Source organism: Leucoraja erinacea, chromosome 25 (genome assembly GCF_028641065.1).
Source record: "Leucoraja erinacea ecotype New England chromosome 25, Leri_hhj_1, whole genome shotgun sequence".
Taxonomy (NCBI): Eukaryota; Metazoa; Chordata; class Chondrichthyes; order Rajiformes; family Rajidae; genus Leucoraja; species Leucoraja erinaceus.
In genome coordinates this window covers 19,349,741-19,370,826 of record NC_073401.1, presented here as the reverse complement: position 1 = coordinate 19,370,826, position 21,086 = coordinate 19,349,741, and the positions used below count along the sequence as shown (strand labels likewise).

Sequence of the window (21,086 nt, the reverse complement as noted above, 5' to 3'; positions counted from 1 at the left end):
TTGACCAAATACTGCTTTCATTGGCAAGCTTGGTTTTGCCTTTACCAGATGCATATACAACTGCAACACAGACCTTCCTCATTTTCTTGGCAAATATTGCACTAACTGCTTTGCAAAAGTGTTTTGTCATCACCTTCTGACGTACGATTAAAAACATAAGAAATAAAAGCAGGAATAGGCCACTTGGTCAGCCTTCTCCCCTTAATATCCGATAATCTGTTGATCTCTGCCTTGAATTTACTCAGAGGAATACCAGTGCCCTAACGGCCATCCCAACTGACTAAAGAGGAGTTACAAAAAAGATCTTGCCCTTTACAAAAAAAAAAATAAAAAATCATGCCTTATCTTACCTATTATCTCAATTTAGCCTCCAGTCAAATCCTCCAGGCAAAGCCTCAATATTTACTCTCAACCACAGCACTTCACCTCACCTCAACACACAGCCTCACCCCAAATAAAATGTCCGCTGCCAAATGGCCACCCTGCTAGTGATTTCCTTCCTTTTAGGTACATCACCAGGAGTAATCACAAGACAGTAACGCTGCAATTAAATCTCCCGTGCTGCTCCTCTTCATCCCAGCAGCTCACTCACTACAGAGAAAGGACACCTGTGCACCACGTTCCAGCTGCAATCTCACTGGAATCCTGTAATATTAACATAATTTGTGACCTCTTCTCTGCTGTTTCTTACTCTTGAGCTTCCACTCAGTACACTACTTGTGTGCCTCTGGCAAATATGACTACCACCACCACACAAGTCAAATTTATTGCATATTTGTTATTTCAGGTTGCACTGTAGATGTTAACAGTGAACATCCTGGGGTGATCTCATTTGCTGTAATGTTCAAACAATCCTTCACATAAAACAAAGAAGGGGCATTGGAACAGGCTCCTTGGGACACAGTGTCTGCCCTGACCAGGATGCTTATCTAAATTAATCCCAAATGCCCACAAACAGAATGTATTCCTCTGTTCGCTATCTGCTCATGTGCCTGTCAAAATGCCTCTTTAAATACTGCCATTGTGACACCTCCTGTGGCAGCATCTTCCAGTCACCTACCAGCCTGTTTCAAAAAAAGATGACTTCCTCTCACCTAAATCTATGTCGTCCAGTATATGACATTTGAACCTTGGGGAAAAGGATTTGTCTACCCTATCTAACCTTTTCATGATTTTATCAACTTCTATCACGGTGTCCTTCAGCCTCCAATACTCCAACCCCTCTTCATAGCTAATACTCTCCAATCCAGGGAAATTCATAGTGAACCCTCTCCGCACCATCTCCTTGGCCACGACATAGTCATACAACACCAAAACAGGCACTTCGGCACAACTTGCACATGCTGATCAAGATGCCCCATCTACACTTGTCCCACCTGTCTGCGTTTGGACCATACCCCTCTAAACTTTTCCTATCCATGTACCTATCCAAATGTCTTTTAAATGCTGTTATAGTGCCTGCCTCAACTACCTCCTCTGGCAGTTCTTTCCCCTCTTCACCTTCAACCTTTGTCCCCTGGTTCTTGGTTCTCCTACTCTGAATAAAAGACTGTACATTTGCCCTACCCATTTCCCTCAAACTTCATATCGTTTGTCGACCAGAACTGCACAGTGATCCAAATGTGGCCCAACGTTTTATAAGGCTGCCACTTTACATACCATCCATCTTCTATGCCCCAACCAAAGAAGGCGAGTGTGCCATGTACATTTTTTACCACCCTATCCATTTGTGTGCAACCTTCTAGGAGCCATGGATTTACACACCAAATTTCCTCTGTACATAAATCTTCCTCAGGATGCTATCATTTACTGTACACTTTCTCCTGCATTTGATCTCCCACAATTGGGAGGGGCAAATGGATAAAGTGTTTGTGGATGAGCATTTTGGGACCAGTGTTCTATCAGGTTTATGATAGTTATGGATAGAGACAGGGCTGGCCCACGAGTTAATATTCTAGATTGGAGCAAGGTCAACTTAAGGTATTAAGACAGGAACTCACTCAGGTTGATTGAAGCAGGTTGCTTGTAGGAAAAGGAACATCGGGAAGGTGGAATGATTTTAAAAGTGTGCTGACAAGAGTCCAGGACCTGCCTCTTCCTATTTCAGTGAAGGGCAAAGCAGGTGGTCATAAGGAAGCTTCGATGACAAATGAAATTGAGGCGTGGGTCAAGAATAAGGAGGAGGCAAGGGGCATGAATAGGCTGCTGAGATCAAGTGCACCCTGGAAGAATTTCAGGAGATCGGGAGGGCAAAAAAGAGGAAGGAGATAGCTCTGGCAGACAATAATAAGGATAATCCCAAGAGATTTTATAAATACATTAAGGAAAAAGGGGTGACCAGAGAGAGACTGGGGCCCCTCGGGAATCAGTGGTTAACTCTGAAGCCACATGAGATGGCCAAGGTCCTTAATGTGGAAAAAAGATCCTTAACGTGGAGAAAGACACGAGGACCGGGTAACTTGGGGCAATCGATGGAAGTGTCTTCAGGGCAGTCAGTATTACAGGTCCCAACACATATGAAGTTAGATAAATCTCCCAGGCCTAACCAGATATATCTGCAGACACTGTGGCAAGCTAGAGAGGAAATTGCAGATGCCCTGGCTGACATTTATGAGTCATCATTAAATATGTTTAAGGTGCTGGAAGAATGGAGGGTGACAGATGGCGCAATGGGCTAAGTGTTCGGCTGGCGACCGGAAGGTAGCCGGTTCGAATCCTGCTTGGAGTGCATACTGTCGTTGTGTCCTTGGGCAAGACACTTCACTCACCTTTGCCTGCGTGTGAATGTGTGTGAGTGATTGGTGGTGGTCGGAGGGGCCGTAGGCGCAGATTAGCAGCCACGCTTCCGTCAGTCTGCCCCAGGGTAGCTGTGGCTACAGAAGTAGCTCGCCATCATCGAGTGTGACTGAGGAGTGAATGAATAATGCGATGTAAAGCGCCTTGAGTATCTAGAAAGGCGCTATATAAATCCCATCCATTATTATTATTATCTATTTAGGAAGGGCTGCAGGGAAGAGCCTGGGAACTATAGGCCATTTCTCCCAATCTGAAGGGTAATCTGCCCATTCCTTCCACAGATACTGCCTGACCTGCCAAGTCTCTCAAGTATAATGTGAATTTTGTTCAAAATGTCAGCAACTGCATTTTCTTGCATCTCCATGCTGGTTAATTATAGATTATTTGGCCTCTGTACATTTCCCTAAAACCACACCAGCACAATACCACCACAGACTTTGCACCACAATGGTTTATCCATGTACTATCATTGTCTGGTTTACAGGGAATAACTGATCATTTATTGTGTTTACATGTTGTTATCATTGCATTTAATGTGTCTGTATAGCTGCAGCAAGTCAAAATTTCATTGTTCCAGTTCAAATCCGGCGCATATGACAAATAACACTCAACTTCTCGACGAAAGCTATTTGTAGTAATTTGTTGCAACATTTCCTACCGTGGTTTACTCCAATTACATCAAGCCTTGATGACACTGCATCTAAGTGCATCTCTGAATATGCTTACAAAAGAGGAAGCTCAGCCAAACTACACCAGCTCGAATCCAGGGATGGTAGGTTTGTCACACGAGGAGAGATCAAACGGGTTGGGCCTACACAAGTTTTTTTTTTAGGTTAATACTTTTGAGGTCAAACACTAAATTCTTGACAAGTTAAAAACAGAGTTGATGTTTCTTTTGGCTGGGGTGTCTATTCAGGAGTCAATGTAAAGGAGACACAAGAAACTGCTAGAATATTGTGTTCTGGGCAAAGTACAGGGTTGGCCACTCAGGAGAGAAATTCACACACATTTCTTCACATAACATGGTGGCGAATCTTTTGCAGTTTCTGCCCAAGTGGGCGAGGGAGGCCTGCTTGCAAAATAAAGCCAAGATTGGGTTGACACGTTTTTAGATGTAGGAACTGAGAAAACCGAAGCCGTGCATGAAAGCAGCACTAATTCTAATGAAAGGCAAAGAAAACAACAGGGGCTGAACCGGCTACTCTGGTTTCTACTTTTTAAATCCCAAAATAACTCAATTTCCTTTAAATGTTTTGGAATTTCTTAAGGCTGTCGAATATAATAAAACATTTCTATACTTAGAATGCGGGCTTCCTTTTCAGGAATCTCAGTATTTTCACCAAATACTCACATTGTTAGAGGTCTGCAATTTAATTGTGCTAATTAGTTGCTAAATTGGTCATTTGTTTAGTAAGCAAATCATGAAAATGGGAACTCCTATCATTGAAGGCATGTGGCACTGGATCAGAAGAGTCATCATTGGAACATAAGTGGACAAGTAATTCCATCAAGCATACCCTGATATTAACAGATTATGGCTGATATACAGCTAATTCCAATTGTACACCAAATTCCCGAAACATAATATCCTTGCTACCATTCAGTTTTGAAATTTTCAATGGACCCGTTTCAATTCCATTTTGGGGAAAAGAGCATTCCAGATTTCCATAATTTATGTGATGACCTGCTTTTTGTTGTCATCCTTGATTTTAAGATTATGCCACATGTTCTGGACTTGTCGCAAAAATTATTTCCATCTTAAAGGCTCTTTCAAATATATCACAGCTGGATACTTTGAAGCACAGCATCTGGTATGTGGTAGATTTACTAGAAATAGCTCCTTCCAAAAATCAGGCAAATGGGGATTAAGTGTTGCGATTCTTTTACGGTAGAAGGATCCAACTCAGCCAAGATTAGAAACAGTTAAAATATTTAGAAACAATAAGTTGTAATACAGTAATAATTCATAATTCTTAGAATAGGTTTGTCACATCACATTGTAAAACAGTTAAGGATCACTAGGACTGGGATAGAATGGCAGCAGCCAATTTTGGACATGGGTGCAATGCTTAAAACACATTCAAAGACTGGCTGAAAAGGCAAGAAACTCAACCTTAATGTAATTTCACTCTCCATACTTAACTGCTTTTATACGTACAGTGCCCTCCATAATGTTTGGGACAAAGACACATCATTTATTTATTTGCCTCTGTACTCCACAACGCTTCAGGCCAAAACCCTTCTTCAGACTGATGAGAGGCACCATGAGAGGCAGGTTACCTATTTGGTGTCCTGTTTAGGTCAAACAATCTAGGATCAAACCCTGTGGCAGACAGACAAGGCACTGAAGGGATGTGCTGAGAAACCCGCTGCTCGATAGGTTCCCAAGGTATATACGGGAGGTTGCACTGAACCCACTCTTAACCTTCCTCCATTTTGAAAACTACCCATTCACACAAATGCTTTGTTCCTGGTACATGGCCACTTTTATTTAATCCATGCAATTACTTCCTTCTTATACCACTTGTTTCGGCATTGTTGATACAAAAAGCATTCTGCAAACCCATGTACACTTCATTGATGCATTACCTTCATCGACCCAATAATCTTTATCACAAATGGTTCATCACCTTGGAATGATCACCTTGTTGGGAGTGTACTACAGGCCCCCAAATCGTCAATGGGAATTGGAGAAGAGTAAATATACCAGGAGATTGCAGGCAGCTGCAGGACCATTAAAGTTGTCGTAGTAGGGGATTTTAACTTTCCCAATATTGTCTGGGAGAGTCATGGTGCAAAACGTTTAGACTGGGCACAATATGTCAAATGTGTTTGGGAAAGTTTGCTCAAGCAATATGTAGAGGACCCTACACAGGAGAGGATAACACTTGATCTACTTTGAAAAAGTTGAGAATCGCAAATAACTGATTTGTGACCATTGACCACTGTTCTATTAGTTTTAAGATAGTTATGGATAAAGATAGGGCGTGCCCATGACTTAAAATTCTGAATTGGGGTGCGGCCAACTTTGATGGTATTAGACAGGAACTCGTTCAAGTTGATTGGAGCAGGTTGTTTAAAGTAAAAGGAATGTCTGGAAAGAGGGGTCTCGACCCGAAACTTCATCCATTCCTTCTCACCAGAGAGCCTGTCCCGCTGAGTCACTCCAGCTTTTTGTGTCTATCTTCATCTGGAAAAGAGATGTTTTTAAAAGTGTGCCTCCTGATGTAATTTGTACTCTATATCCTGGCTACTGTTCAGGGGCCTGGAAATAACTCCCATCAGGGTTATTTTTTTTTAAACATTGCAGTTTCTTAGTTCTACACACAAGGACTCTACATCTTCTGCACCCAGGTCTATCCTTGCTAAGGACCAAATTTCATTCCATTCCAGCAGTGCCACCCCAACCAATCTACCCACCTGTCTGTCTTTTCAATAGGATGTGTAACCTCGGATATTCAGCTCCCAGGTCTGATCCCCTTTCAGCCACGTCTCCATAATGCCCAAATCAAGGCACCTACCAATTTCTAACTGCGCTACAAGTTCATCCACTTTGTTCTGTATATTATGTGCATTCAAATATAACACCTTTAGTTTGGGATTCACCACACCTCTTCTCACATTGATCCCGATTTTACATCTTTCCTTAGTCTTTCCTCCCTCTGACCTTAGTCCCTTATCCCTTGTTAAACTTTCTGTCCTCTTACTTCTGGAGGAAGGAAGTACTTCATGGAAGGAAGCAGCGGGTGACAGTGGAAGGCTGCTTTTCAGACTAGAGGCAAGGGCAGGGTCTACACAGTGAATGGCAGGGCTCTGGGCAGTTTTGTCGAGCAGAGGGATCTAGGAGTGCAGGTACATAGTTCCTTGAAAGTGATGTCACAAGTATATAGGGTGGTCAAGGCGCCTTTCGGCACACTGGCCTTCATCAGAGTATAGAAGTTGTGAGGTCATGCCACAGTTGTGCAAGACACTGGTGGGTCACATTTAAAATATTGTGTACAGTTTTGGTCACTCTTTTATAGGAAATATGTTGTTAAACTGGAAAGGGTGCAGAAAAAATGAACAATGATGTTGCCAGAACTTGAGAGCCTGTGCTACTGGAGGGGTTGAACAGGCAAGGACTTTACTCCTTGGAGCACAGGGGGTGATCTTATAGAGGAGCACAAAATCATGAGAGGAGTAGATCGGGTAGGCGCACGGAATCTTTTACCCCAGAGTAGGGGAATTGAGCACTAGACGACATTGGTTTAAGGTAATGTGGGAAAGATTTAATGGGGACCCATGGGGCAACTATTGATTTTTACACAAAGGGTGACAGGTGTATTGGAACAAGCTGCCGGAGGAGGCTGTTGAGGCAGGTACTATCACAACATTTAAGAAAGAAAGGTACATGGATTGGATACGTTTAGAGGGATATAGGCTAAACACAGGCAGTGTCGATGGGGCATGTTGGTCTGTGTGGGCAAGTTGGTCCGAGGGGTCCATTTCCATGGTGTATGACTCTATGACATTTGTAAAACATAAATTTGCCCATAACAAATCCATGCTGGCTCCTTTTAATGAATAGATTTTTGCCTGGGTGACAATGAATCCTGCCACAGATGTTTTCAAAGCTTTCCTGCCACTGACTGTCCTGCAGATGACGGGCATATCCTTGGTCTTTTACTTAAAAACAAGGAAGTAATAATTATGAGTTGTTCAGCACCATTTTCGTACCCAAAGGGAATTGGAAGATTATTGTCAGTGCTCCCCAATTTCTTCACATACTTCTTTCAAAATACTTGCTTTAAGTTCACAGAAAACAATTATTTTGCAGACAAGAGGGAGGCAGATAGGGGTGTTGCCCAAGATCAGTATCGGGGACATTGCTTCTTTAACAGCCAAGTCTTGGAGGTGCAAGCTGCAATTTTTAACTTTGTGGGTGACAAGAAACATGGCGGTTGTGAAGGACAAAGAGAATATTGAAAGACTTCAGCAGTATATAAACAGGCTGATGAATAAAAGCAGGAATGTGGCAAATGAGATTTAATGTAGATAAATTTGAAGATATGTATCCTGGTACGAAGAATAAGGAGAGGCAATACAGAATAAAGGAAAGGGTTCCAATAGGAGTATAGTTACAGACATACCGGAAAGTACAAATGCATTGAAACGTTAATTGAAAATGGCAGTGTTGGTTGTGAAAATGGCTAACAAACTCTACACAGGGCGACATCAATTTAAAAACAAGATAGTCATGCTGAATCTACACAAAACACGGCTTGATTTAAATTGTTGATGTGAGGTTATTAAAAAAAGTGTCCTAAAGGATTCTAGGGAAAGTGTCATACAACATGGAAACAGGCCCTTCAGCCCAACTTGCCCATGTCATCCAAAATACTCCATCGAGTCGTAACCGATTGTGTTTGCCCCATATCCCTCCAAACTTTTCCTATCCTTGTAACTGTCCAAATGTTTTTTAAATAAGGGATTATAGTTTCAAAAATAGATTTAAAAGGCAGGACCATCATTTGTTGGAGGGAAAACCTGCAGGAAGCTTTAATAGGCATCAAGGACTGGAAATCACAATCAAAATGTAAAAGGCACAGGGAATTGACAGTGACACAAGGAAAAACGTTTTAAACTGCTACATTTCTGGAATCTGCGTTGAGGGAAAATTTGCAAGATGACACTGAATGGGCCAAAAATATAGAACAGATTAGTTAATCTGTTATTTGGCTCATACAATGGCTTCCTTCTATGCTGCGCCTATTCTATGGAACTATGACAGAGTGAATGTGGCTCAAAGAAAATTACCTTAGTAATTAACTAATATTGGAAAAATTAACAGACTTAATTTAAAACAATGAATCCCCAAAACCTGATGAAACAAGTCCTAAGATTTGTGGAAGCTATAGAGATAAGGGTTGCATAAGATATCAACTTTAACATTTCATGGATTCTGGAACGGTTCCGACAGATTCGCTGCAGAATGCACTAAAGGTTCCAAGGTCAGTCTTTGCAAACCATGCCCTTCCAGTTTTGTGACATTTCTTGCTCCAATAGGATCAGGCATAATGCACCATACCAAAAGCAGAGAATAACTTAGCAGTGGCAAGACTAAAGATCAAAACAATCCAGGCATTTGTATGCAGGATTGCCCCTTATTCCAACAATGGATATTCACTTGCTAGATGCAAATGGATAGTGTTTACTGACATAATGAAGCTCGGAACATGTCTCCAATGACTCTTACCCATTTCTACAGATCATTGTATATATCTGGATGCTTTCACAGCTTTGCATGGCAACTGCTCTGCCCAAGATCATAAGAAACTGTAGTTGTAACAGTTGTTGACAGAGCCCAGTCCAACACGCAAAGCAACCTCCCCCACCATCAAAACACCATCAATGCCTTGCAAAGCAGCCAACATAATCAAGGACCACCTACAACCTGGCCATTCTCTCTTCTCCCCTCCCCAGTCGGGAAAGCACAACCAGTCAAAAGCTTGAAAGCACATACCACCAGATTTAACAACTGCTTCTTCCCGCTATTATCAGACTCTTGAATGAACCACTGATATGCTAAGGATGCATTCACAATCTATCCCTGTGGCTCTGGCACCTTTTATTTAATCTGCACTTTCTCTGCAGTTGTAAGACTATATTATTCTCTCTTTTTACTTTGTCTTTATGCACTACATGTTGTATCATGTATGGTATGATTTGCCTGGATAGCACAGAAAATATTTGATTATATATTACTGTGTCTTTGAGAACTGAATGGTCCATGTATAATGTGTAGGAAGGAACTGCAGATGTTGGTTTACACAGAAGATAGACACAAAATGCTGGATGTCCCGAAACATCACCTATTCCTTTTCTCCAGAGATGCCGCCTGACATGCTGAGTTACTCCAGCATTTTATGTCTATCATCAGTGCATGCGGTATGATCTTGAAATATCAGCCCAATTGACAGTCACTACCTTCATTGCCAAGTGTTCTGCTTATAGCTGTAGCTTTATTAAATCACCTATGCTCGCATTAATATGAAGAAACCCACAGTAATAATCAACACGTGTTGTATTAATCACATGTTAAAATATATATTACTCAATTCTTATTTCATTCAAATACATTGCAATTTGAATAGCAACCATCTCTTTTTTTCTGAGTTCACAGGAAGGAATTATAATTAGAAAGTTGAGCTTTAACTTTCGTTTCGAAACAACCTGCATGCTGAATCTGGTTGTGCATCATCCATTATGGTGCAAGAATCTAGTTAGCAAAAATAAACTTATATGGTATCTGCAAAACCGTGACCAAGGCATATCCTTCAAAACGATTTTTATGATGTCTGTGGTGACGTTTCTAAAATAAAAACAAAACAGATGGTTACCTGGATCTCCGTGAAAACCATCCACTGCAGTATTCCGACGGGCAAGGTCAGCTTCAGTTGCCCAAATCTGTCCCGGCTTCCGGAGACCAACTATCGTTGCTTCCTGTACGGTAACGTGGTGCTTGTGTCTTTTTTGTGACTGTGGTGTGGGTGGACTACTACTATCAAATGACTGCTGAGAATTTTGAGAGGGAGACCGACTTTTTTCTCTGAAAATATGGTAGCTGGTGGGGCTGGGGGAAACGTGGCTTGATTGACCAGAAGAAAAGTCATCCTCACTTGAAGTTAAATTTTCATTAGAACTACAATCTGGAGTATACCCTCCACCAACATCGTCGGCACTTCCAGGTGAATAGGACCTACGAGGCCACGTTAGATGTTTCTCGTGATCTGTTGTACCTTGGAGTTTCCCAGCGTCTCGCAAGTCACTACATGGTTTACCATCATTATCACGCAGCACTCCACCAATAAAAACACTTTCATACGGTTGAAATTCTTGCTGCCATGGTATCTTGTCTGGTTTGCCTCCATTGGCAGTGGTATGAATAAGATTATCCTTCAAGAACCTTGGATTAAGATCCACATCATCATATTCTGGGTCATAGCCACAGCTGCTTTCTGTGGACCTCCCTCTGTAAACAGGCATATGATACTCTGCTGTTTCTGCAGTGACTGGCAAAAAATGCAATGACTTATTCCGCTCCATCTGCATGGCCTGGCTGCCAATTGTACTAATCTTGTCAGATACCTCCTTGTCATTGACTTTCACCAATCCTTTCTCATGGTGATATTCCACATTGACATACAGAGGCTTTTCAATACCTTTCCCATCTCCAGAGGAGTGGGAATTGGTTCTTTTGATCCTTTCAAAATTGGACCTCAATGCAGCTACATTTGTGCCAACTGTGGCTTTGTCCTTCTTGTCCATCTGTTCACAATCCTGGCTGAAACCTCGCAGGGCATCCCTGTCTGGCACTGCCACTGCCTTCCTCAATGAAGATGCCCTCTGCCTGGCTGGTGAGCTTTCGACTTCATCCCGAGCATCCACCTGCCACTCTTCACTCGCGGAGTGCCTCTTCGAATGATCCTCCGCAGGAAGATGCTTGGTTCTTTCCCCCTCCTCCCCTTCTCCCGAGGCATCTTCCAGCGGTTGATCTGTGCCCACTTGTTCCACAAACACCGAAGACTTCCTGAAGCCCCATCTTTGCTTGTCATAGCTCTTCTTCTCCTTGGCCAGCAATGTCTGCAAGTAAATCATGCGGAACCGTTCCTTGTTTACCTCCAACTCCAGCTTCCGAATGCTACACTTGCAACTCTCCAGCTCCTGCTCGATGTCGTCAACACTCCTCAGTTCCATTTTGGGCGGCTCGGACTCGGGAAACTGCGCCTTCCAGGCCTCCGCGAATCCCACCGGCTCCACCATTTTCATACCATGGGAATGGCCGAGCAACGGGGTCAAAGGCAACTCATGCACACACAGAACAATGACCCAGACTCGGCACCACAACCGACCGGGTAGCTCGTTCGCTCGACCTCCCTCCCGCACTCACGACAACTGCACCGGGCGCCGCCGGGCAGCGCGCGCCGCCACCACCACGACAGTTAGGGGCGACCGTTGGTGCCTTTGCTGGAGACGCCCAACCGCGCGGCCGCCGCTCCACTGCCCGCTTCCATTCTCCTTGCGCGACAAACAAAACGCCGCCCGCCCACCCACACCTCACGGGCAGCGGAAAGCCGAGTTGATTGATAGCACGTTTTGCCAATGAACTGCCAGCAACCTTCTCCCCTTCCCATCGGAAAGAGCAGGAATCGCCTCACGTCGCTCGCCCTTCGCCAACTAACTGCCTGCTTGCCTGGCGCTCGGACCCTATGGTTCAGAAACCCTCCCATTCGTCATCTCATGTGAGAATCTGGTTGGTTATTAAACAACACTTTTCACAGCCTATGCTTTTTATGCATTTATTAGGAATCGGAGGGGGTACATTTTTCCACACAAAGGGTGTATGCAACGTGCTGCCGGAGAAGGCAGGGACTGTCGCAACGTTTAAGAAACAGTTAGACAGGTGCATGGATAGGACGGGGTTAGAGGGATATGGGCCAAACGCAGGCAGTATAGATGGGACGTGTTGGTCGGCGTGGGGGCAAATTTCCCACGCAGAATGTGGGCCCGTTACCCACGCATTGCTATAGGAAATATGTCCCAATTTATTGCAAATCAATGTACTTAAACAGGATACAATAATCAGTTTCATTCGTTGAAATCCCTGTTTTTTTCAGTATGTTTTTTTACATATTTTACTGTTACGACTGATTCCCAATCATTGTTTCTGTTTGAGAAATGAGGATAAAAAATGTTTGTCAGACAAAAGACCCCTGCCAATTTATTCGCAGAAAAATTTTGATCTCAACAGTGGGTGGGCAGGGAGCACTGTACTCGTAAACAGCTGTCCACAGATAATCAGTATTTCATTCGTGTGGGGTCCCACAGGGCTCAGGGAATCTCTTTTAGCTATTTGCTCCCACTCGGTTCCATCCTTAGGAAGCACGGGATTGTCGCCTGCCTTGATGACAGTCAGCTTTATTTTGGGGGGAAAGGGGGGTGTACACTCTGTCGGCCTCTTGTTACAGTGACTGGATGTCACTGAAACTTTTTTAAAAATTTAATGATGACAAGACCAATGATCTTTGGTGGGTGATCTAGGCTCTTTGTCTGCATATCTCAAACCTAACATCACAAACCTGGGATTAAAGTTGAGCTTAGATTTTTCAGGGCTGTTTTCATGAGAGCTGGGATAAAACTTTTATTCAAACCTGCAGACTGTAAAAATGACCCCTGCCATTCGGAACTTAATTTGAATGTACAGAATGCAGCTGTTCGTCTCTTTGGCATCATGATCATGTTTCTCACCTGGTTGAGTATAGGATTCGTTTTAAAACTTTTATTTACTTTTAAATCCCTAACTTGCCCCTTCCTACCTATCTGAGCTTCTTCACCCTTATTGCGCCCCTCCCGCTCTCTAGGTCAGATGATCAGCTGCTCCTGATTGAGCCAAAGATAAGCGGAAGCTCAGAGGGGAATGCCTTTTGGACTCCGAGATTGTGGAATTGAATTGCCTCTGCACGTTAAACAGGCCCCTTCTCTAGTGTGGGGGATATCTATTCACCATGGCCTTTGTAGACCAGTGAGGTGTTGAATTGTTTATTAACTTTATTTGCTTGGTTTGCTAGCATTTATTGTTTGGAATGTAATTATATGCGCCTCGTGTTAGGTATGTTCTGTTGTTCTGCCTGTTTTATGATGTCTTGCTTGTTTTCTTTTTTCTGTACAGCACTTTGGTCAGCTTTGGTTGTTTTTAAGGTGCTTAACAAATAAAGTTATTATTATTATTATTATTTCAACTTAATTGAGATACAAGAAATGACAGATGCTGGAATCTTGGACAAAAGAACAAACTGTTGGGGGAACTCACCAGGTCGGGTAGCATCAATGGAGGGAAATGGTTCAACCTTCCTTCAGACCAATTTGGAGTAGGCTAGGTAACAGCTCCATCCAAGACTTCAAGAAATTGCAGAGAATTGGGGACCCAGCCCAGACGATCACACAAACCAACCTCCTTTCCATTGGCTCCATTTGCACTTCACGCTGCCTCAGCAAGGCCATCACCAGCGAGTCTCATCCCAGTCACTCCCTTTTCTACCCTTTCCCATCAGGCAAGAGTTATAGACATGTGAATATGCACACCTCCAGATACAGGGTCAGTTATTATCAGGCAACTGAACCATTCTAACAATAACTAGGGAGCAGACCTCAGGCACTTAGACTCAGACAAACACACAAAAAGTTCTATATAAATCACAGCTAAAGTTTTTAAAATAAAGAAGATTGTGCAAAACAATTCAGAACAAAAACAAACCCATGAAATTAATGCAAGACGTGGTTTGCATTGTTGAAGTTTACTATTTGAAGATTTATTTTTGCCTGAAATTACAGCAATACATGAAATACCTTTTATTCCACATGGTAGGTTGCTCTGGAAGGTTAGATCGCATGGGATCCAAGGAGAGATAGTTGAATGGATAGCAAATTGGCTCCATGGAAGGAAGCAGAGGGTGATGGTGGAAGGTTGCTTCTCAGACTGGAGGCCTGTGACTAGTGGTGTGCCTCAGGGCTCGGTGTTGGGCCCGGTACTGCTTGTCATCTATATCAATGATTTGGATGAGAACATACAGGGCAAAATTAGCAAGTTTGCTGATGTTACAAAAGTTAGTTGATAGTTAAGGTGGTTGTGAAAGATTGCAGCAGGATCTGGATCGATTGGCCAGGTGGGCGGAGGAATCGTTGATGGAATTTAATACAGAAAAGTGTGAGGTGTTGCATTTTGGGATGTCGAACATGGGCAGGACCTACACAGTAAATGGTTGGCCTCTGGGTAGTGTTGTAGAGTAGAGGGATCTAGGAGTAGTGGTGCATGGTTCCTTGTAGGCCGAATCGCAGATAGTCAAAAAGGCTTTTGGCACCTTGGCATTCATCAGTCAGAGTATTGAGTATAAATGTTGGGAGGTCATGTTGCGGTTGTATAAGTCATTGGTGAGACCGCATTTAGAATATTGTGTTCAGTTCTGGGCACCATGTTATAGGAAAGATATTGTCAAGCTTGAAAGGGTTCCGAAAAGATTAACAAGAATGTTGTAGATCCTGCTGCAATCTTTCACAACCATCTTAACTACAAGAATGTTGCCAGGACTAGAGGGTGTGAGCTATAGGGAGAGGTTGAGTAGGCGGGGTCTCTATTCCATTGATCGCAGGAGGATGAGGGGAGATCTTATCGAGGTATACAAAATCATGAGAGGAATAGATCAGGTAGATGCACTGAGTCTTTTGCCCAGAGGAGGGGAATCAAGGACCAGAGGACATAGGTTAAGGGGATAAGATTTAACAGGAATCTGAGGAGTAACATTTTCACACAAAGGGTGGTGAGTGTATGGAACAAGCTGCCAGAGGAGGTAGTTGAGGCTGGGACTATCCCATTATTTAAGAAACAGTTATAGACAGGTACATGGATAGGACAGGTTTGGAGGGATATGGACCAAGCACAGGCAAGTGGGACATTGTTGTCCCAGCTATACTAATCTTTGGCGAGTTGGGTTGAAGTGCTTGTTTCCACACTATCAACCTTTGACTGTCTATGACACCTACTCTTCCTTTCTGTCTATTCTTCCTGAATATTGAATTCCTTGCATGAAGCCAAGTGTCTATCTAGTGCAGAGCCGCCTATCATGTGGAATCTTATTAACTGCCTTGTTGAAATCCATATAGACAATGTCTAAAGTTTTGCACGCATCAACCTTTTTGGTTACTTCAAAAAAAATAAATTCAATCAGATTTGTGAGACAAGACTTCCCAAAAGCATGCTGATTATTCCTAATGAACCCCTGAATACTCTCCAGTAACATATCTACCACATATGTAGAAACAAAGAACTGCAGGTTATTGTTTATACCAAGGATTGACACAAAGTGCTGGAGTAACTCAGCAGGTCAGGCAGCATCATTGGAGGCAGCATTTTTCTCTCGACTGTCCAGGGACCCCTTTCAGGTGAGGCAGGGGTTCACTTGCCCTCCTCCAACCTCATCTACTTTATCTGCTGTTCCAGGTGTGGAATCCTATAGATTGCTGAGACCAAACATAGACTCGGCGATCGTTTCGCTGAATACCTTCGCTCAGTCCGCCTCGGCCTACATGATCTCCCAGTTGCCAAACACTTTAACTCCTCTTCCCATTCCCATACTGACCTCTGTCCTGGGCCTCCTCCAATGTCAGAGTGATACCAAATGTAAATTGGTGGAACAGCACCTCACATTTCCCTTGGGCAGCTTGCAACCCAGCGGTATGAATATTAAGTTTCACTGTCTGTACTAACTCGTTATCACCTATCCCATTGCCAACAATGGACCATTGTGGGCTCTGCATTTCCTTGATTATTGTTGCTTTCTTCCTATCTTCCATTCATGTCCTAAGTACCGTCTTTATCTCCCATTCTCCTTACTTTCAGTCTGAAGATGGGTTGACACAAAACGTCACCTATTCCTTTTCTCCAGAGATGCTGCCTGACCCGCTGAGTTACTCCAGCTTTTTGTGTCAATCTTCAGTTTAAACCAGCACCTGCAGTTCCTCCCTACACTTCTCTGGAGAAAATTATTTTTCTCCATAGATGCTGCCTGACCCACTCCAGCATATTGTATCTACCTACCACATATGTTAGGCTCTCTGATCTACAGTTCCTAGGCTCTTTCTTGCATCCTTTCTTAAATAGGGACACAATATTAGCCATCCTCCAGTCTTCCTGCTGCTCACCTGTATCTTAATGATAATTCATATATCTGAGCTAGGGCACCTGCAATTTTTTCTCTAGCTCCCTACAGTGTCCTTGGATATATCTGATCAGGCACAGGAGATTTGTCATAAGCCTTAGGATGTTCAGCACCTCCCCGACTGTAATACTGACTGAGCTCAAGACATTGTTTAACTGTCCCAAGTTCCCCAGTCTTCATGTTTTTCTTCAGGGTTAAAAGAGGAGAAATACTCGTTGAGAACTTTGTGGTCCTCCTGGGGCTGCATACAGAGATGACCACTTTGGTTTCGGTGGGGCCCTATTGTCTCTCTAGTTACCCCATTTCCCTTAATCTACATAAAAACTCTTTGGATTTCCCTTAATCTGCCAGAGCGATCCCCTGCCCCCTTTGTGCCATCCTTCTTAAGTATGTTGCTCTGTTCCCAAAACTCCTCCAGAGATACACTTTTTCCATCCCAGAGCCTCAATTTCTCTCATCATTCCAAGCTTCCTTAAGCCCATCTGCCTTGCTTTCATTCTAACAGGAATGAATGCCCTGACTCTTGCCATCATACTTTTAAAAGCATCCCACTTTCCAGTTGTTCCTTTACCTGCAAACCTCCAACAATCACTTGAGCAAGTTCCTGTCTCGTACTATCAAAATTGGCCTTGTCCAAATTCAGATTATAACTTGTGGGCCCGCCCAGTCTTTATCCGTAACTATCTTACAGCTAATCACTCGTCAATGGTCCCAAAATGCTCACCCATGAACACGTCAGTCACTTGCCCTTTTCGAAGATAGATCAAGCCTTTCCCAATACATATTGCCCGAGGAAACTTTCCTGAACACATTTGACAAATTCTAAACGCTGCTATTTTATCTGCTTTCACCACATCTCTATCAGTGGGTCCCAGGCATCCAGCACTCTGTAAACAAAAAACTTGCCCCGCATATCACCTTTAAACACTCAGCTGCTGATCTTGCAGCTTTGCCCTTTTAAGGTCTTTTCCACTATGGGAAAATGTTCAGATTATCTACCCTATCTACATCTCTCCTAATATTATATACTTCTATCCTTCGATGCTTCAGGGAAACCAATCCAAGTTTGTCCAACCTCTCCTTGTAGCTAATACCCTCTGATTCAGACAATTTGGTTAACCTCCTGCATGCTCTCCTAAGCCTCCACATTCTTCCTATAATGAGCCTTCCAAAGCCCAATAAAGCTTCCTCACTCTTATCCTCAATGCCCCAATTGTTAAAGGCAAACATAACATACACCTTCTTTCATAGAAACATAGAAAATAGGTGCAGGAGTAGGCCATTCAGCCCTTCGAGTCAATTCAATATGATCAGGACTAGAGCTAGGATATTTAGGCGCTAAAAAATCTCTGCAATAGGCAAGCAAAAAGGCATAATAAAATTACAAAAAAGGCACGAAAAATACATTTATTGACAAAAAAGGCGTAAAAAAGGCATTTAATTCCAGCTCCAAAATATGGTTAAAAATGATAATTATAAAGGTATACTATATTAAATAACCAAATTTTCCTGGTTGCACATAATTACTCGCATTTATTTCAAATTATCAGGTGTTAAACAATGCCGTCTGTCAGACAGAATATGCTTCAGTTGTGAAAAACTTCTTTCTATCCCAGCTGAGGTCACATGTGAAACAGAGTGAAATTTTTTTATTGCATACAGTTCAATAAATTATTACTATACATAAACACAATCCCAGATTAAGTATAAAATGTATAGAAATAGTTCAGAGACCTTATGCAATGTGACCATATGGTCACATCTTCAAAAAACAATCAGATTCTGAGACACGAACTTCCACGTACAATACCATGCTGACTATTCCTGATCAGACCTTATCCATCTAAATGCATGCCCAATTGTCAAATGTAGTTTAAATAAGATGTGAAGGCTGTAGATGGTCTCATTAGGGCTATAATTTCTGACAACACCTTAGCAATATTGCCCTAAAAATGCAAAATCTTTTTGGTTGAAACGGGATCAGATTCCCTTGTAATAATACATCAATGTCAAGTGTTCTTAAGACCCCTGGTGTGCAAGCCATCAAGCAACTCTGTACCTGGATCATGGCAGCAATCAGCCGTTTCAAGAAAGGGGACAAAACTGTAAAACATTACCTAAAAAAATGAACAATAACTTATTGGGTTTTGAGGAAAGGTTCTGATCCAAAACATCACTTATCTATGTTCTCTGGCTGAGTTATTCCAGCACTTTGTGTCTTTTTTTGTGAACCAACATCTGTAGTTCCTTGTTTATCGGGCTTTCTGTTGTCCTTGCACTGGTTACATTGACTAAGCAGTGAAAAACGCATGGTGCTTTGCAGTATATTGTGCCATCTGGTGGCTGTGGTACAAACTCAGTCTTGTTATTGCAGTTAAGAGTGATAGAGTGACTATACATTACAGAACGCCCACTAGCCCACCTTGTCCACGGTGACTAAGTTGAACATCCTGGGCTAGTCCAAGTTGTCTGCATTTGTCACGTAGGCCTTTACACTCATCCTATCCATATATCTGTCCAAATGTCTTTTAAAAGTCATAATTTTATCTGCATCCATGGCTTCCTCAGGCAGCTCAATACAGATATAGACAACCATCTGAGTGGAAAAAGATGTCCCACTGAAATCCCTCCCCTTTGTCAAGCCAAAGTCCTCTAGTTTTAGAATCCTCTATCCTTGGGAAAAAAATAGAGCCTTCATTTGATCCATGCACCTCATGACCTTGTACATCTCAATATGGTACCCTGAGCCTCCTAGGCTCCAAAGACCTCTGGAACTGTAAGGCAGTAACTCTACCGTTATGCCACTGTGCCTCCCAATTGACCTTGTAAAATTGTCCTTGGTGTGTAGGATCGAACTAATGTGTGAAATTGTGAGCATCAGTGATAGGATGAGAATTTTTATACTGACGAATTGTAATGTTTATGTTGGCCTAAAATTGGACACCTTGATAGTGTCATCTGTGATGTTCAAAGGAAAGACTCTGAACTCTTGAATGTCTTGGGTGATCATTGGTCAACATGGACTCTGTGGGCCGAAGGACCTGTTTCCACGCTGTCTCTCTAAACTAAAATTTGACAAATTCCACCCTGTCTAAATATATCGCACTTTGTCAGTTCTAGTCTATATTGGGAAAGTTAAAATTCCCGACTATGACAACATGATTAGTGTTGCAGCTGCCTGAAATCTCCTGGAATATTTGCTCTTTTAATTCCATTTGACTATTTGGGGGCCTGTAGTACAATCCCAACGAATTGATCAGCATCTTTTTATTGCCTCATTGGATGAACCATCTCATAGTGCTGCCGTGCTCCTTCTCCATTCTCCTTAACCAATAAAGCAACAACCCCTCCTCATTTACCCCCACCTCTCCTGTAACACATATACTTTGGAACATTAAGCTGTCGGTTCTGTCCCTCTCTTAATGCTACAACATGTCAGTCACAATTACAGTGAAATTCTTTGTTTTGCATACAATACACAAAGTACACAAAGAGTTGCCATATATCCGGTGCTGATAAAGTTGCAAAGTACTCATTAAAGTCCTGATGGTCCCTCTTTGTTTACCCCCCCCCCCCCTCTCTCCCATTCGCCGGGTCCCTCTTATTTATTTTCGGTGGAAAATGGTTCGCCAGCGAGCTGTCCCTCTCTTTTCCACTCCTTCAGCCTTCGTGTCACAGGGGGGCACCTCCCGCAGCCGACCTTGAAGGCGTGGAAGGTTAGACACCACCGGACCTCCTCCTCCTACTACCCCTTTGTCCAGCATCAGCCGGTGGAGACAACTCTCTCCTCCTTCCACTTGCCAGTCTTCGGGGATGAGCTGGAGATGAGCTTTGGACCCACTCCTGCCAATTCTGTCCACTGACCATTCTTTCATCATTATCCATACTGAATTCCATCTGGTTTCTCTCATCACTTTCCTTGTCAGAACTAGCTGTTTGCTGTTTCCACATTATTTGCCATCTCCACACTTCTTTCACATTCCTGCCCCTCAACCCCTCACTTGGATCCATCTATCACTTGCCTGTTTCTGTTTCACCACTCCCTCTGACCTCTACATACTAGCTATCTCCAATACATTCTCAGCCATGAAGACGTGTCTTGACCAGAAACATGAACTCTCCTGTGCCTCCACAGATGCTGCTCGACCCGCTGAGTTTATTCAACGTGTACAGGTCCATAATGATTTCCCAAGTTTGTACTCATTACACTTGCCAATGAAGGCAAGCATGTCAAATATCTTCTCCGCCACCCTTTCCATCTGAACCACCAATTTCAGGGAACCATGAACATATATTCTTAGATCTCTCTATTTAACAACACTCTCCAGGGCTCTACCATTTACTATGCAAGTCCTGCCCTGGTTTGACATACAAGAGTGTGGCACCTCACACTTGTCAGAGTTAAATTCTACTTGCCATTCCATGGACCCCCTTCCCAACTAAATTAAATTCTGTTGCTAACTTAAATACCCTTCCTCACTTTTTACTGTACCACCAATGATGATGTTATCTGCAAATTTACTAACAATGTTAACATTG

The 21,086-nt window shown here is 42.9% G+C and overlaps 1 protein-coding gene across 1 annotated transcript in view; it reads right to left on the bottom strand.

Annotated features, from left to right (window-relative positions):
• The window catches only part of si:dkey-91m11.5 (PH_BCR_vertebrate and RhoGAP_Bcr domain-containing protein), an 81,431-nt gene extending 69,149 nt beyond the window's left edge, over positions 1-12,282 (bottom strand). Inside the window, exon 1 of the mRNA XM_055655902.1 lies at positions 10,176-12,282. Within this exon, the coding sequence (XP_055511877.1) occupies positions 10,176-11,604 (1,429 nt within the window). The 5' untranslated portion in view covers positions 11,605-12,282. The remainder of the gene's footprint in view (positions 1-10,175) is intronic.
• Positions 12,283-21,086: the final 8,804 nt, after the last annotated feature.